The 17709-nt window shown below is 38.6% G+C and overlaps 1 protein-coding gene across 1 annotated transcript in view; it reads left to right on the top strand.

The window, feature by feature from the left end:
• Window positions 1-17709, top strand: part of atp1a2a (ATPase Na+/K+ transporting subunit alpha 2a) — a 68392-nt gene that overhangs the window by 4345 nt on the left and 46338 nt on the right. Inside the window, exons 3-8 of the mRNA XM_024280357.2 lie at window positions 5995-6054; window positions 6804-7007; window positions 13650-13763; window positions 13994-14128; window positions 14247-14364; window positions 16771-17039. Of these exons, the coding sequence (XP_024136125.1) occupies window positions 5995-6054; window positions 6804-7007; window positions 13650-13763; window positions 13994-14128; window positions 14247-14364; window positions 16771-17039 (900 nt within the window). The remainder of the gene's footprint in view (window positions 1-5994; window positions 6055-6803; window positions 7008-13649; window positions 13764-13993; window positions 14129-14246; window positions 14365-16770; window positions 17040-17709) is intronic.

The raw sequence follows: 17709 nt of genomic DNA, 5'->3' as shown, positions 1-17709 counted from the left end.
TAATTTTGTAAATTTCAATATTTTACTTAAATTTCAAAAATTGCATACAATTTTGAAAAATTCCTAAGATTTCACAAAATGTGTTAGTAAAAGCACAAGCTTTAATGTCCTAAACATGTTTTGATTAGAGAAATTGCTAAATTTGCAGAAATTTTAGAAATTTAAACAAATGTCCCATTCATTTTGAATGGGGCTGAAAAATCACATAAATTGTGTAATATCTTACAAAAACGTAAAATGTACAGAAGTGCAAGCAGGAATGTCCTTAACTCACTGAATGTTTTTATACCAAGATAGCTGAAATTGCTTGAAAGTGTTCTTGTGGTTTTTATGAATTAAAAAACGTTTGTAAGAATAAATAAGGAATAACTAGAAATATAGCATTACCTTTGATATGCTGAAGATGCTAGAGCTGGAAGCTTGTTGAAATATTAGCTAAATGCCAAATTATCTTCGGGCTGTAAGCTAGCAGGAGAGAGATAAACAAAGAGCTCTCAACAAAATGAGAAGCAAATCTCTACTAAACTATGTTCTAGAAAACGACTCAGATCTTTTGATTTTGGTTAAAAATGTCATAATCTTATCTAAAAACCAGTGCTCCAGTGTTTGAATCTCGAGAATCTACTGGAATTGCGTTGAGCGTGTTAACAGTTCAAAAGTTACAGCATGTTCAAAATGTGTTTTAGCATCACAGGCGACGCCTCAGGTAATAAAGGGTTAAAATACATCAAAGATGATTGGATCTGGAACCTGCCTACTCAAAACTGAGCAATTGTCAGATTTTGTTTTCAATAAAATCAGACATTTTATGCATTAAAGATAAAGTTCTAAACACTTTTAAACGGTGATTAATTAAACTTACCCCCAAAAAGTTTAAAATTCATGTTCTTGTTTTAATTGTGCACAAAAAGCAATATTCTTTGCACCAAATGATGTGTCTGAGCCACGCTCCTTTGATCAAACTGGACTTTTTAGTTTTTTGTCAGCCCCGTTTAGGCTAAAGTTCCAAGAAAACATCAGGTGTTTGAATTGTTTGGTTTTTGTTGAGTTGCTTTAGCGTTTTAATCTAATGCAAACATCAATTTTTCCCCCGAAATACAAATCATTAAAATTCAAATTACTCAAAAAATCATGACAATTGGTGGAAAACAAACAAACAAAAAAATAAAAAACACTGCCAAAAAACAAAATGTCTCATTGATTGGTTCTGCAGCTGTGCTCTCATTTAACCAGAATTGGCCCCTTGACTATGAAAAGAGGGACTGTCTCTGTGGAATTAGTGAATGTTAAATAGATTTGGTCCTCTAACATACAATCATTTCACTCTGGAGCACTAATGTCTTGACATTTGGCAACTTATAGCAGTAGAATGTAAGAATAAGTAAACAAACAGTTACAAAAGAAAAAAAATACCCAAAAGATTCTGATGGAAACAATTTCAGTCAAACCTCAAATGGAGATAGTAAAGGTCAGGCTCCACGCGGTAAGGTGCAGCGAGTCGTCGGCTCGCCCCAATCTCTACGTAAAGGATGTAATTAAAAGAAAAGGTCTCCAGAGATTTTATATGAAACTGAATAAACATGTTAAGAGAAGGCCAGATACAGGAAATCAAAGACTATACATACAAAAAAAAACCCACACAAATAAAAGCATTAGACTTAAAAAATGTTAACAGTTGCAGATTAACTATTACTCACTAATAGCTTTTTGAAAGTCAATTCCTATTCACTTTAATGGTAAGTGGTGAAGTTTTTACATCTAAATCCATATTTCTGCTGGTTATGTTTGCAGCATTACTAAAAAAATCTTATTTTGGCGTAAACTTTGTTTGTATCAACAACACCTTTATTGAGCAAGTTTTAACAACTCTCAGACTTTTTTTTATTTATTGTCTTAACTTTGAACAGCCAGAGATTCCATTGACTGTATCAGTAAGAACTGGACATAACAAGTGTTGAGGTCCCCCTTTGGAGATGCATTTCCTCCGGCCAGAGCCTTCGCCGTCACTTCATGATATTGCAAACAATTCCCACTCCTCAACAGCAATTAGTCTGAGTCAACTTTTTACAGGAACTACTGTCACCAATCATGAGTGAGCTTGTTCAAAGGCCACACCCCTTCCACTGAAAGCGAGCACCAGAGAAGCTGTCAATCAAATGTTTGAGGCGGGGCCAGCGAGAAAAAAAAGACTGAGTAAAAACTGTCTATTTCTCAGTGGGAGTCTATGGGACTTTGGGCTTCTCGCAACCCGTGGGTACTTCCTGTTTAGAATAGGAGAATGGAACAGTCAATGTAATATTCATGGCATCACATCTTACAAAGATGGTGGCAAATAAAAAGTAAACAAATACATTTTGATATAGTTCTGCAGAAGTTATGACCACACCTCTGACTCATCTTTAGTTACACAAATCCAGTTTAAGTCAAATCTACTGGCTGAATAATGCTGCTGTGTGCTGTCGTTGACTGTATAAGAGAACTAAACCAGTGAGTGTGACGTCATCCATGAAAAATGGCCAGCGAAATTAAGTCAATGCAATCGCCATTTTTACACGCCACCATTTGGAGCCCCATGATGTCAGTGAGCTGTGATTGGTCCAAGTCGGTCTGAGTCAATGCTTCTATGGTAATTACTATCACCAATCAGGAGTGAGCTTGGTGGAAGGCCACACCCCCTTACATTAAAAACGGGAGATTCTGTCAATCAGGTGTTGAACGTTCGAGGTGGGAGCCAGCGCACACCACATGCAGTTACGGAGGTATCTGATTGGTCAGTTTAAAACTCGAATAACTTGTTATGAAGAAATAATATCATGAAAAAACAAGAGGGTAAAAAGGATATCAGAACAAGAAGGGTTACTCTGACAAATATACTGTCGTTTTAAAGTTGTTTTTGTTTGTGTACATTTATTGGTCATGTATGATTTTTAAAGATGCCTTCGTTTCCATGGTAACCATTAACGCTTCACATATGGCCTGATTGTCTGTTTCAAGGGTCACACTTGTGTTAAAATGAGACACGACAGTGACACCATCACCATCCCTCTACTGCTAAACGTAATCTTCCAACATGTTCTCTTCCATTATGATAATCTCCATCATCTTGCTGCCGAACATTTATTTGTATTAGTCCGCCCGGGGCAGCAGAAATCAGAGGTGAAGATTTTTTCAGTGCTTGTGTATTAACGTCAATTTAGCATTTCTCTCAATATGAGGAGAAAATGACAGACTGTGACGTTCGTGTCCTGAAACCCAATGAGGAGCGTCAAAGTCGAGCAGACGGACTTCAATCAAAATGTTCTCCTTTCATCCATGCAGATATGTAAAACTGGGGTACAGCACAAATAATACCAGATAAATGATGGGTACTTTTTAAATCTTCTTTGGAAAAACTGAAGCATAAGACTAAGAGTAACTTTAAACTAACATCATTTGTAATTGTTGAGTTCCAGTTTAGTAAAACGTCTCTGTACAATAGAACATTGTTAATCAGTTTTTTTATTCTTTTGTGGAATTTGATTCTTTTGGTGGACATGAAATCTTAGCCTTTAGGATCCATTATGCTGTTTTTAGCCAAAATCAAAACACCTATATCATTTTCTAGGACATAGTTTCTGCAGAGCAGCAGGAGTTCTTTAGAAATTCCCCACTGAGTTGCAGGTGTGACCATACGTCCGTGCAATCTTCTCACTCCCAAACTGTCATATATGGACGTATGATTCTGGCCCCTTTTTGATGTCTTGAGAGTCCCCAGCTTGTCGTTTTTGGACGTGCTGGCTGTCGGGTTCCCAACCCTTTAGGACGATGTATTGGTACCGGCACAGGGTTAGGGTACCAGTCCGTGTCCAGGTACCAGTAGCGGTTTGCGGCTCACCGCTCCCCAGAGGATGAGCCAAATACGGAGAACAAATTTCACACATCTAAGTTTGTGAAAACGAATGGGACTTTTTAACTTGAAGTGGTGAGACTAAAATTGTAAGAAATATTGGAGCCGTAGAGTTTTGAGCCAATTCAGTCAAGGAAAACAAAGATTTACAAGGATCCAGTCATCTACGAGTGAATTCATCAGAGTAGTGTGTTTTCTACCTCACAAAAACACAGTTTTTCAAATGGGATTTTTTGGTCGGCCCAGAAAAAATGAAATAAAGAAATAATAATGGATGCAATTTTCAGCTTAATTTTCTTTATCTATAGCAGGGCAAAAAGTATTCAGTCAGACACCAATTGTGCAAGTTCTCCCACTTAAAAAGATGACAGAAGCCTGTAAATGTAATAATAGCTATGCCTCAACTATGAGACAAAATGAGAAAAAATAATCCAGAAAATCACATTGTCTGATTTTAATAAATTTATTTAGAAATATGGTGGAAAACAAGTATTTGGTCACCTACAAAAACAAGCGAGATTTCTGACTCTCTCAGACCTGTAACTTCTTCTGTAAGATGATCCTCTGTCCTCCACTCCTTACCTGTATTAATGTCACCTGTTTGAACTGGTTATCTTTATTAAAGTCACCTGTCCACAACCTCAAACAGTCACACTCCAAATTCCACTATGGCCAAGACCAAAGAGCTGTCTTAGCACACCAGAAGCAAAGTTGCTGACCTGCATCAGGCTGAGAAGACTGAATCTGTGATAGGTAAGAAGATTGGTGGGAAGAAATTAACTGTGGAATTATTGGAAAATGGAAGACATAAAAAAACCCTTGATCTGGGGCCCTGGGCTAGAACTCACTCTGTGGGGTCAAAATGATCACAAGATCGGTCCCAGAACCACCGGGGGGACCTACTGAATGACCTGCAGAGAGCTGGGACCAAAGTAACAAAGATACCATCAGTAACTCACTACAAACCCTGCAGTTCCAGAAGTCTCCTTCTGCTAAAGCCAGTACATGTGGAGACCGTCTAAAGTTTCTAGATCTGGATGACCCAGAAGAGGATTGGGAGAATGTCCTATGGTCAGAGGAAACCAAAATAGAACTTTTTGGTAAGAACTCTACTGTTTGGAGGATAAGAGAACTGAGTTGCATCCAAAGAACACCATTCCTACTGTAAAGCATGGGGGTGGAAGCATCATGGTTTGGGGCTGTTTTTCAGCAGGGGGACCAGGAAGACTGATCCATGGAAAGGAAATAATGAATGGGGAGTGGAAACCTCCTTCCATCAGCATTGAAGATGAAACGTGGCTGAATCCTTCAGCGTGATCTCAAACACACTGCCCGGGTAATGAAGGAGTGGCTTCATAAGGAACATTTCAGGGTCCTGGAGTGACCTAATCAGTCTCCAGATCTCAACTCCATAGAAAACCTTTGAAGAGAGCTGAAAGTCCGTGTTGCGACAGCCCCAAAACATCAGTGCTCTAGAGGAGATCTGCATGGAGGAATGGACCAAAATACCAGCAACAGTTTGTGAAAACCTTGTGAAGAGAAAACACTTGACTGCTGTCTTTGCCGACAGAGCGCTGAGATGAACTTTTGTTATTTACCAAATACTTATTTTCCACCATCATTTACAAATACATTCTTTAAGAATCAGACTTAATCAGTAATTTGGGGGATTTTTTTCTCAATTTTTCTGATAGTTGAGGTAAACCTATGATGAAAATGACAGACCTCTTCATTCTTTTTGAGTCGAAGTACTTGCACAATTGGCAGCTGACTGAATACTTTTTTGCCCCACTGTATGTCCTTTATCCTCAGAAAGAATGCCACAAGAACATGTTAAAAACACAATTTTCATTGCAGTGTCTTTAAAGAAAGATGTTCTTTCAAATATTTGCAGATAAATCCTGCAGACGTGGATAGAAACTGAATGAAATACTTTTTCCATAAGATTGAGAGCAATAACACTCTGCTTAGACAGCTGCATCCATATAGATCACACACTAAATGATGTGCTACAAAAGGAATATCTCAGTCTTCTTTCATGATCTGCCAAAAACACATTCGTATTGTTTAAACCAAAACTCAAATAAAGAGATCTGTCTTCCCTGCAGGATGACCACAAGATATCCTTGGAAGAGTTGAGGAAACGCTACGGAGTGGACCTCGCACGGGTAATGAGACGCACACAGCTCCACTGTTTACACACCTTCACTTGCACACAAACACACAACAAAGAGGTGCAGTAATCTCCTATATAGAGATGTAATCTGTCTTGGCCTGTGCGGGAAAGCAGCATCTGAGCTGAGACCAAGCATTGCTTTGGTCGACTGCAGCGTCCCCAGTTCACCTCCAGTCTTCATCTTTAATCCCTTCCACACACATGCAGACACAAACTCGCACGCTTTGATGCAAAAAAAAAAGTCTTACAACTGCATCCACTGACAGATACTAACACCCCACAAGGCTTTGCTGGAGCCGTATTTGCCGCTCGCTGTAAAATGTGACATTGCAGCTCTGCAGGTGAAGTGAAACCGATTTGATCTGGTTAAGATTAGAATGAGAAAATGGGAAACGGAGAGCAAAGGCTGCAAACACCGAACACTTGCTGGAGCTCCAACAAAAAAAGACGCTTAAATGGTTATACAGTGTAATGAAACTCCACCATTCCAGAGATTTCCAGTAAATTTTACAATGACATTGGAGAATGTGTTCTATAAAGTTGTAGTCAAGTGCCTCAAATGAGAAGATTCACCGTCTTTATTGTACTTGTGATGCTAAAGAAGCCAGACAGGAATACTGGGTTTTCAGACTCTTTTGCAGTAAACCTGCTTTTTAAGACTCACTCAAAATTGAGATGTTGTAAAAAAGACTTTCTTTGCAGGACGACAGACATTCATGGCTAAAAATTGTCTCTCCTCAGGGCCTGACCAATGCCAGAGCTGCAGAGATACTGGCCAGAGACGGCCTGAATGCCCTTACTCCCCCGCCCACCACGCCGGAATGGGTCAAGTTCTGCCGTCAGCTGTTTGGTGGCTTCTCCATTTTGCTGTGGATCGGCGCCGTCCTCTGCTTCCTGGCCTACAGCATTCAGGTGGCCATGGAGGACGAGCCGCCCAACGACAATGTGAGAAAATACTTCTTGAATGCATGTTTATGGGCGATAGAGCGCCATCCAGCGGCTGCTGCCCACCACTGAGAGAATTTCCCCAATGTGGGAGTAATAAAGGATTTGATTTATGCAGGAACAGGCACCAGACTAACCGTAATTAAAAAAGAAAAACTCCAATGCAACCAAGTAAAAAACATCAACATTCAAACAGAAATGAACAAGTTGAGTAATAACGGCGAAACGTTTCAAAGAAGAAGTCCAGTTGTTATGGCTCAACTTTAACAGCACCTGAATAAACGAGAACCTTCACTGACAGAAGTCACGGACAAACATCTGCTTTTGTTTCAGTGAGACGGCGTTTGAGCGCGTCAACATGTACGTAAGAACCAACAAGAAACGTCTTAAAGGGGCCATACCATGATTTTTTAAGCTTTTTAGAGTAAACTTTATCCACATCTATGATCATATATTACCTTTGGAACACTAAAAAACAAATTATTTAGGAAATATGAGTTATTTTTGTGAATTTTTTCAACAACATTGGAGAATGTGTTCTATAAAGTGGTAGTCAAGTGTCCTAAATGAAAACAGTCACCCTCTTTACTGTATTTGGGATGCTAAAGATGCCACTTTCAATAAAAAGTCAATGCAAACGCGCGCACAGCAGCATTCTGTGTCTGGAACGTGCATGATATAAAAGCTGATAAAATTACCAGCAAATAGTACGCAAGCTTCACGTACAAACGTGGCACCGATTGAGCACACATGGTTGACGTTAGGAGTGGGGTCATCTAATATTCACAGTTTTGGAGAATTGAGTCGATAAATGTGGAGAAAAACCTTGAAAAATGTATGACACTAATCCCCAGTTTGAGCTTTTCTTCTGTTTTAACCCATACAATAAATGTATAATCACTGAATTGATGTAATTACCTGCTGCAAGTCTGAACAAAAAGCAGCCCTGCATGTTGTCAGAATATAAACGCTGATGAAATGACCAACAAATAGCAAAATACAGCTCTGGAGCTCACATTTAACACTGAATAATTGTATGTGTACTACATAATGATTATTTAATTTGAGCAACAAAAGAAGTATTCACCAGAATTACAAATCGTGAGGATTAATTTCAAAGTGGAAGCATTCGAATTCTTCTGAGGTTTTGAATATGTTTGTGGTTTTTATTTGGCAATATATATATTTTTTTGCACTCACATTGATTCTATATATTTATGGACAGTTTCAAAAACTTACAGGCATGTATGCATTCTGTCCAACCTCCTCAAAGGCTTTCTTCTGACTCCTGGCTCTTCACTGACTAATTCTACGGTGGCCCTGAAGTCCAAACCACATAAACAAGTCGCTCATTCCAAAAACATATTAAAAATCACAGCAACAAAATAAAAAAACGAAACAAATTATTAAAAAAATGAAACATTTTAAAAAACCAAAGTAATTTCAAGGCATCAAAATAAAGGACTTAAAAATGAAATACAATAAGAAACCAGAAAAGATAGGTATTATGGGATGTCACCTGTTGGATGATGACGTTTGGGTTTTGAAGAAGAGGGACAGCAGAAGAATGTTTAACCTGAACTGTTATGAAGAGTTGATCCCCAAACTTTTGCAGTGCAATAGCTCCTCTTAGAAGATATCGCCATGACAACTTCTGGTTGAAAAAAGTGAACAAACATTATCATCCAATCAGGGGCGTACCATAGTACCTACCTCTTTCAGGTTCTAATTATTTTATTTTATTTTATTTTTTTTTTTTATATATATATTTTTTAATTAAGATAACTGTGGTTTTGCCAAACATTTCATTTTTATTTTATTTCATTATTTTGGAATTACATTTTGGTTTCTGGAATTTTGTTTTAATTTCTAAAAAGTAAAATTTTTAAGAGTCGTTTTTGCCTTTTTAATTGTCGTTGTAATCTTTAATATATGTTTGCATTGAGGGATTTGTCGATGTGATTTGTACTTCAGGGCCACCGTAGAGTTCCAAATCTTCTAGCTAGTATAGTTTTACCACTGTGGGTAGAATTTTGGGAAAATTTATTACAAATCTGAAACTCTGCATCATTTCAAGGATATCTTTATGTTCTCATGGTTAACGTCGTGGTTGGTAATTGCATTTTGGCGGCCATTTTGGATCCTCCTCTGCATCACAGCTTCTGAGTAGAGCTCTATCTCACCATCGTTGAACACAGAGTAATATTTGTGATTTTGAGTACAAATAAACCACCTATAGCTTTACATCGGGTAATTCTCTCCGGCCCTCCAGATCATTTCATTCTATTGTTATTACTGGCCCGATGTTATCTTGTGCTTATTTCTAATTTGTATAATTTTGACAAAATACATTCTTATAATATTGAAAGTTATTTAAGGCTTAATTTGATTTCTTCTGGAATAATATTCCTGCCTTTTGATTCATAGTTATGTTTAAAAAAATGTCGTTTTAAAACTGTAGTTTTACTAAATGTTATCCTCTTCGGCTAAGGTGAGTTTTGGATTTGGGCCCCCTGTGCGATTGAGTTTGACACCCCTGACATGGAGCTTTCGTCTGACAACAGAATCGTGTGAGGATCTGGCAGTCAGGAGTCCCGTCTCTTAAAAAGCGCTCGTAAATTTTACATCCAGAACAGAGCCAAAGCTGCAGGCAGTCGGGGCTTTGAAGGCGCTCACTGGAGCATCACGCTGTACGTAGCACTGAAAGGGGAGATTAAATCACAGGGAGATTAGGTTTATCACTGGGGTGCACGCGCGTATATAATGGATGTTACTGTACATTGTGACAGAGTTTGGAACCAGCTAAATGATGATTGCGTAATAAGTTGGAGTCAAACGGTGCAGTGCGGGTGGTGCGCCGACGCGGCGGCGGCGTGGCTGTGTTGAGCTGACGGGGAATTCAAGTGTGAATTCAAACCGTAGATCTTCTGCCCCTCTTGTCTCACCTTTCTCTGTTGTGCGTGGTACTTTGGTGAATGCTGTCTCTGCGAACAGTTGAGCTGCCATTTTGTTAAGGAAAAGGTCACAAAAATATCTAAGACAGGAGATGAAAACCCAAGATATTTTCAACTTCACTGGTCTTTCCTTTAAGGGCACGAATTAGAAGACGATGAATCATCCAGTGTGAGAATTTCAGCAAAAAAAAAAAAGATAGATAAAACAACTTTGGGTGTCAGGGGAAAGAGTTTAACAAACAGCTCATTCAATTTGAAATTTGTCTGCCAAGCCGTCACATCCGTTAAGTGACATGCACAGCATGTTAAAAACAACTGCTGTGGCTTCTCATTGATTCAGAAACTGCTGCATTAAGGAAAGAAAGGTTATCTCCAATTTTTGAATTTTTAAAGATTTTCCCTCCAAACATTATCATAACAAGATGCAACTACAAGGGAAAACTGTCCATCACGCAGCGCGATAACATCAAAGGATTAACCATCAACACAGGCTCTGCCGTTGCCCTTCAGGGTATTGGGAGGAATTAGTTTTGCACGCAGAGCGACTGTTGCAGCAGAACACACTGTACTGCATTCTGGGCTTAAATTTATCACTGTAATGTGCAGAGATGATGATGATGGATGACCTCGCTTACAGATGCAACCCAGATTCAGGAAAAGTTCAGATGCTGTGTAAAATGTAAATAAAGGTGGAATGAAATTATTTGCAGATCACTTTAACGCCTCCAGTGTTCTGAAGTGAAGAAAGTTTGCTGTTCTTTCTCTTGAAAACTCATATGTTTACTTTAGTTTTATTACATTTTGAAATCTTGTGAGTTCCTTTTTTTAAACGTGTTTTATGTTTTTAGTGGCTGACCTTTCTAAACTGCAGGAGTGCTGGTTATTCTACCGACCGCTGTAATGGGCACAGAATTAGATTTGGTGTTATTTTTCTGGGATAAAAAATACTTTTGCATGTCTCCAAACTCTGCACATCCATCAGTATACTGGTCATGTTTTTAATAGTGGCGTCAGGGCCTGCAAAGCCTTCAGTGAACGCCTAAAATTATCTGAAAAGAAGCATTTAAATCACAGAGAAATGTTTGTATATAAATATATATTTGTCCAAAATATATTTTAGATCATTTCAACTGTTCTGTCAGCTTTTCTCACAACCCTGCGCTTCTGTCAGACTGTTTTTTCACATGAAAGTTTCTAGCCAATCAGATTTTAGCCCTCGCTTGTTGCTAGGTTCATGAAAGTCTGCCTTACGCTCATACAGTCGGTGCTTCTGTTCTCACTTCCAGTTTTGCGGCGGCTTTCCATAAAAACACTGCTGATTAAAACATAGACATTTATGGATTAAACGCGTTGACGAGGATTCAACCAATCAGAAATGGAGTTAGAGTCTCTGAAGCAGATGATTACATAATCGTCTCTGACTGGATGGTCATAGCTCGCGCCACCAAAGCTAACTTCTTCTGTACTTCAGGTTGCAGGTAAGGGGTGTCAAACTCATTTTGGTTTGGGGGGGGGCACATTCAACTCGTTCTGATAATTCTCATAAGATGGTCAAACTTTCCCTAAAAACCAGAACTTGGTCCCTGTTTTCTGCCCTGTAGTTCACCGCCATTCCACTAGGGGCAGTAGAATAAGTTCGTTTCAAAATGGCTGCTTCCCTGAAATCTCAAAAACACTTTTGGTGGGAACATTTTTTGATAATTTTCAAAACTTACAAACAACTCATTTGTTGTTGTTTTATTGGATTAATAACTTCTGGCTGTATTGAAATAATATAAAATGTGGGTTATTTCTTTATGACATAGTTCCTTGTGTTAAAAATGTGTGGATCAAACTGGAGACAGTGGGTAATTAAAGTGCTTTTTCCTGAACATGTATGTTAATATTTTACATTTTAAGCTAACGCTAGCCCTGCTTCCATTAACTATGAAGTTGTGGAATTGGATTTAGGTGAAAAATTTGCTTAATGGAAACAGGACAATTTTGAAAAAAAAAAATGTTTTTGTGCCTGGAGATGGAGGTGTTTTATGGGTTTTTATTTCACTAAGCTGCAATGGAAACACTTTTAAAAAAATTAAACGAGTCATGTGATCAACAACCTGATTCCACACTCAGTGTACGCCACAAGACACTCCACAGCATCACACAGTTTATCAAAAGTTGATCATGTCATGTGGAATTGTCGAATCTGTAAAATTACCAACCATGATTTTCCTAAATCGCTTAATCTGTAGCCGCTTACACGTACTGTAGCTCGCCACTTCAAGACCTGAATAAGACGCCGACGTCTTCTTTGATAGATGATGATGAACGCTAGTGCTGTGGCCGAGTATCTGTTGTTTTTGAAAAAATGGGTTGTTTGTGTTTATTCACATAATTATGGTTTAATCCTCTTTACACTGAAGCGCCATCGTATGTTCTTTGATTTGCTGTAATTTTTTGAATTGTGAACACGATCAAGTGAAACTTTCAAAAGTCATTAAAGTCTACAATCATCTTTTGATTTTTTTTAAATCATTCCCAGTGGTCTTTTAATTAGGATTATGCTGTTTTTAGTCAAAATTTAAAAAGCAGGTGTCGTTTTCTTGGATATGGTTTTTGGAGAGCAGCAGGAGTTCCTTTGAAATTCACCTCTGAGTTGTGGGCGTGTTGAGAAACGCAAAAAAGAGAAGTTGAAAGTAAAAATAAACTTTTTTTTTAATTTCCAATATTTCTTTGAAGTTTACATTATTATTTTTTCAATTTTCTTTTTTCACATTTTCAATAATTCCTTCAAATGTAAAATGTGTATTTTCAAGTTGTTTTTTTTTCTCTGTTTTTCTCAAATTTTCAATTTGTTATAACATACTTTAGGCTGATCCTGATTTGACCCCATAGAGCTTGGAGCAGGTCCCCGACCAGTGAATTTTCCACGTCACAAATAAACTCTTTTTCAAACTGCATTTTTTTTTTTTGCTCCTGATTCACAGATATTTTAATAAAGAAATACTCATAAATGAAATGTTAAGGTAATTTTCTCTATATCTAAGAAGCCACAAGAACATGTTACGAACACCATTTCCTTGAGAGTGGGTCTTTAAAGGCACATTTTCTAAATGACGACAACCACAAGTTTGAGGACAGAGATGTAAGATGTTCTGCAGTTGTGGGAACACACACACACAATCAAGAGCGAGTCATTTTGTTGCTGCTGTCAAAGGATAGCAGAAGTTTCCACAAAGCAAACTCCTCAGCTTTTAGGAGTGTTATCTCACAGCAGCCCCAGACATCCAGTGCAGCAGCTGGCAGCCGCTTTCATCCAACGTGACTGGCTGTCTTGTTTGCATCAGCGTGAGCCGAACCAGCTATTTTCCTCCATAACTGCAAATAGAAAACAAAAATAAATCAGAAAAACTACGAGAGTACAAAACCGCGCTCGGGTTCAGACAGAATCTCCTGGTGGCCTCCACAGATCAGCTTCACCCTTTCGTTTCTGTGTTCGGGAGGCAGCTGCTCAGTCGGACGTATCCCGAATCTCTAAGATGAGAGGAATAGTAAATGAGAATTCTCTTCTGGTTTCTCTTCTGGTTTCCGTCTTTTCTGAAAACCAGAGTTTCACTTAATATTTTTAAATAAATCTTGATCAAAATTGTTCAAACATCCCTTATGATCCACACTCTGAAGATAATAACTGTGTCTCCCAACTCAGCTGTACCTCGGTGTGGTGCTGGCGGCTGTGGTCATCATCACTGGTTGTTTCTCCTATTTCCAAGAAGCGAAGAGCTCTCGAATCATGGACTCCTTCAAGAAAATGGTCCCACAGGTACGTCCTTTCAATATTTGTTTTGATTTAGTCTCTGAGCCCTCTGAGTCAGTTCGCCTTCATTCAAGTGCAGCTTTTAGACTATCCACTCGATGTCCCCACAAGATGTAGTCAGATTTTCCCCCTTAAACTCTGATTTTCATAAACCACTCCTTTTTAAACGATATCTCACCTAATCCACCCAAATCCTCCCTGAAAGCAGCTATCGTTTGCCTTTTTCCTCACACCAGCAAGCCATGGTGATCCGCGACGGGGAAAAGCTGCAGATAAATGCAGAACTCGTGGTTCTTGGAGATCTGGTGGAGGTCAAAGGGGGAGACCGGATTCCAGCTGACCTTCGAGTAATCTCCTCTAATGGATGTAAGGTAAAGGAAGAGTCAGAGCTTTAGCTCCAGCCATTCCTCCCCGGTCCCATCCAGCTCACCACGTCTCGTGATTACGAATCCCACACTTCCCTCCTTTCTTTACTCTTCTCCGATAAAGGTGGACAATTCCTCTCTTACGGGAGAATCTGAGCCGCAGACTCGATCACCAGAGTTCAACCACGAGAATCCTCTGGAGACCCGCAACATCTGTTTCTTTTCCACCAACTGTGTTGAAGGTCAGCAGGTCTGCCAAAGGTTGCATGTTTTTGTCTCAGAGATTCCAGTTTGTTAATCATCTGAAAAACTGTATTATTAGTTCATCCAACCAACACATGTAACTGTTGGACTGAACTGGCCTCCTCTCTTAAACTTAGCATGCAGTCAGCAAATGTTTAATTTAAGGATTTGTCTTGTGGGAGCCATCTTTAATATGTTTTAATATGGTGTAATTTCAAGTTGTGCGTGCATAAATTGTATTCCAGGTTCATACGTTTTTGATATTTGAGTATCCATGAGAACTTACAATTGCAAGTACACACAGTTACAAACAAGTTGTAATGTACGAGTTACAAATCAGGTATAATGTACGTTACAAATCATTGCACACATATTGTAAATTTACTTTTTCTTAATGCATATACACCTGTATGGGGAGTAAAATGGGTATATGTTGATTGCCCTAACAAAAATGACTAAATATGTTTTTTTATTACAAAATTGATCATAAAACAACATTTTGTAGAACTAGAAAAGTTGCATTAACTGTGATAAAGCTAGTTTAAATGCTTTAGCTGAATGTCGTCGCTGAAGATGTTGAAGCAATTTACTTTATTTGCTGAAAGGATTTGCTATAAATGCAAAAGATAACCATGACAGATGGCTAAAGTTGGCTTATATTTGCAAAACTGACAGTAAGTTTGCTTAAAAATCCTCAAGACAAGCCAATTTTGCTAAAACATGTAGTGTGTTGCTTAAATATGAGCTAAACTCCAAATTAGCTCCAAAAGCTAGAACATTGCTAAAATATTAGCTTAACTCCAACATGGCCTAAAAATCCTCAGTAAGTGCCAAATTAGTCAAAGACATTAGCCTGTTACTAGAATATCAGCTCTACTCAAAAGTAGTCTAAAAAACACCCTCAGAAGAAAACATATTTGCCAAAAATGTTAGAATGTTGCTAAAATATTAGCAAAATTCCAAATTAGGACAGAAAAGTCCTGCTGATGGGGACCTGGTGCCAGAAAAGATGGTGACGGAAAATCATTAGCCCGTCGAAAAGAAAAAAATCATTTGGTGGAAAAGACTAATATAACAGGGAGAGAAAAGCGGTTTTGCGCAGGTTAGAAACCTTTTAAGACAGCTTTTCACCGCTATGCAACATATTACTAATATAGCACATTTTTAAATTGGTGCAAATCCGCTTTTCTCTACGACAGAATAGGCTGATTCACCTGGGTGGCGTACAGGGTTGAAGCTAACTGTGGTCAAATGTAAACACTAAAGCTCCAATGTAAAAGTCTTAACAGTTTTACAAATCTGAACACTTTTGTTAATATCCCATAATTAAGTGTTAACCCCCTTTTGACACATTTTTTGGCTAATCTTGAACACTAAAAAAGTTTTAATAAAAACTAATCTTTTTTAGCCGCCATCTTTTCTTCCACCTGGTCGAATGGAATTTCTGGGCCATCGAAAATCAAGGGTTCAAAGAAAATTCAGAAAGAAAATTCAAAGGTTTAAAAAAATTCAGAGCCTGAATTAATAGAAAAACTCCCCTACTTTAACAGCACATTAAACTTTAAAGAGAAACGTATTCTACTTTCCATTAGTTAATGTTGTTCAGTTAAGAATTATTCATAAAACTGGAAAACTAGGTTGCAAGCACTTTTATTTTCTGTGTAGAGACAAAAAATGTTTTGGATTAAAACCTTTAGGAAATAATCTGCACAAAAAAAGCCAGCATTAGCACACGTGGGCTGGAGTTTTGAGGCTGCAAACCTCGTGTGCAAATTACAGATTACAACTGCACTTGCTTTGCATTTGCTGCAGCGTCTGAGTAGGTGGCAAATGTCAAAATAACATCCACACTGATGCCAAACCTCAGGCTCGTTCTGCCAAACATTGCATCACACTGAAATGATGGATGTTTGTCACTTCAGCTGTCAGTGCCTTTAATGTCATAACAGATTGGTGTATTCCAACTAATAAAGAAGTCACCAGAAAACCTGCTGATACTGGGGTCTGTGGTCAGATCATTTGTCTTTAAAGCCATTTAGATGCTTTCCTCTTTCACTCAGACCAGCATCTGTTCCGTCTTCCCAGCAATCAATCACTGCAAACACTTGTAATTCATCGCCATCTATCACTCTGTTACATGCAACCATTATCCCCACATCAGGCCTCATTGCTGCGTGTAAAGTGCAGCACCTACTGTCTGTGGTGTCTTTTAGAAGGGAGAGCCGTCATTGTTCATGGCTCTCTGTGAAAGAGCAGCAGGTCACTAACAGACTGTGGTGTACAAATATTTTTTTATAAACTGAAATAAATAATTCTGTCCGTGGGATTACTTCTCTCATTTCATGACATTTCTGTTAATTCTAGAATATGTGTAACATGTCAAATAAATGTACTTTGTCCGCCAGGTACGGCTCGTGGAATCGTTATAGCAACCGGCGACCGAACAGTGATGGGTCGCATTGCCACTCTGGCGTCTGAGCTGGAAGTCCGCCGGACGCCCATCAACATAGAGATTGAGCATTTCATCCATATCATCACTGGAGTGGCGGTTTTCCTGGGTGTAAGCTTCTTCATCCTTTCTCTTATCCTGGGCTACACCTGGCTGGAAGCTGTCATCTTCCTCATTGGCATCATCGTGGCCAATGTGCCTGAAGGGCTGCTGGCAACCGTCACTGTGAGTATGGAAATGATCATTTTCTAAAACACATCATCTTTTTGTGGATTTTATGTTTATTAGCTTTCTATTGTGTGTATATATTCCCTACTTAGTGTTTTTCTGCCTCTATATTAAGTGAAAAACTATTTTTTCACCAAAGTTTTATCAAACTGGGCCATAAATCTCTATGCAGCGAGAAAACTTTGAAAAAGAACAAACAGCATTGTAGGAGTGACATTAAGAACATATTTTTCCCAAACTTCCAAACCATAACTGCTATGTTTTTACTGTTTGCACGCATCCAAGCTCAACCTTTAGGAGCCGTGATAATGAGAGGAGAGAGGCAGTGAGTGGTGCAGAAGAAAAGGGCTTCAATTCTGCTTTTTTCCTTGTAAATTTCATCACTGAGTAGTTTCTAGTTGTACGCGGTATGAGTTGCATTTAAAGCTGTTTGTCATTGCCATTTGGGGGCACAGCAGTCCGGAAAATCCATTGACCAGTGACTAATTACATCTGGAGACGCTTGCTTACATTTTAGTAGAAGCCAAATATTAATATCTGAAGAGGAATTTCAGCCTTTCTGAGCCAGTTTCATGTCTGTATTATATATATATATACCGTATTTTCCGGACTATAAGTCGCGGTTTTTTTCATAGATTGAATGTCCCTGCGACTTATACTCCAGTGC

The sequence above is a fragment of the Oryzias melastigma genome, linkage group LG17, assembly GCF_002922805.2.
Source record: "Oryzias melastigma strain HK-1 linkage group LG17, ASM292280v2, whole genome shotgun sequence".
Classification (NCBI taxonomy): Eukaryota; Metazoa; Chordata; class Actinopteri; order Beloniformes; family Adrianichthyidae; genus Oryzias; species Oryzias melastigma.
This window is presented reverse-complemented; position numbering and strand designations above follow the sequence as displayed.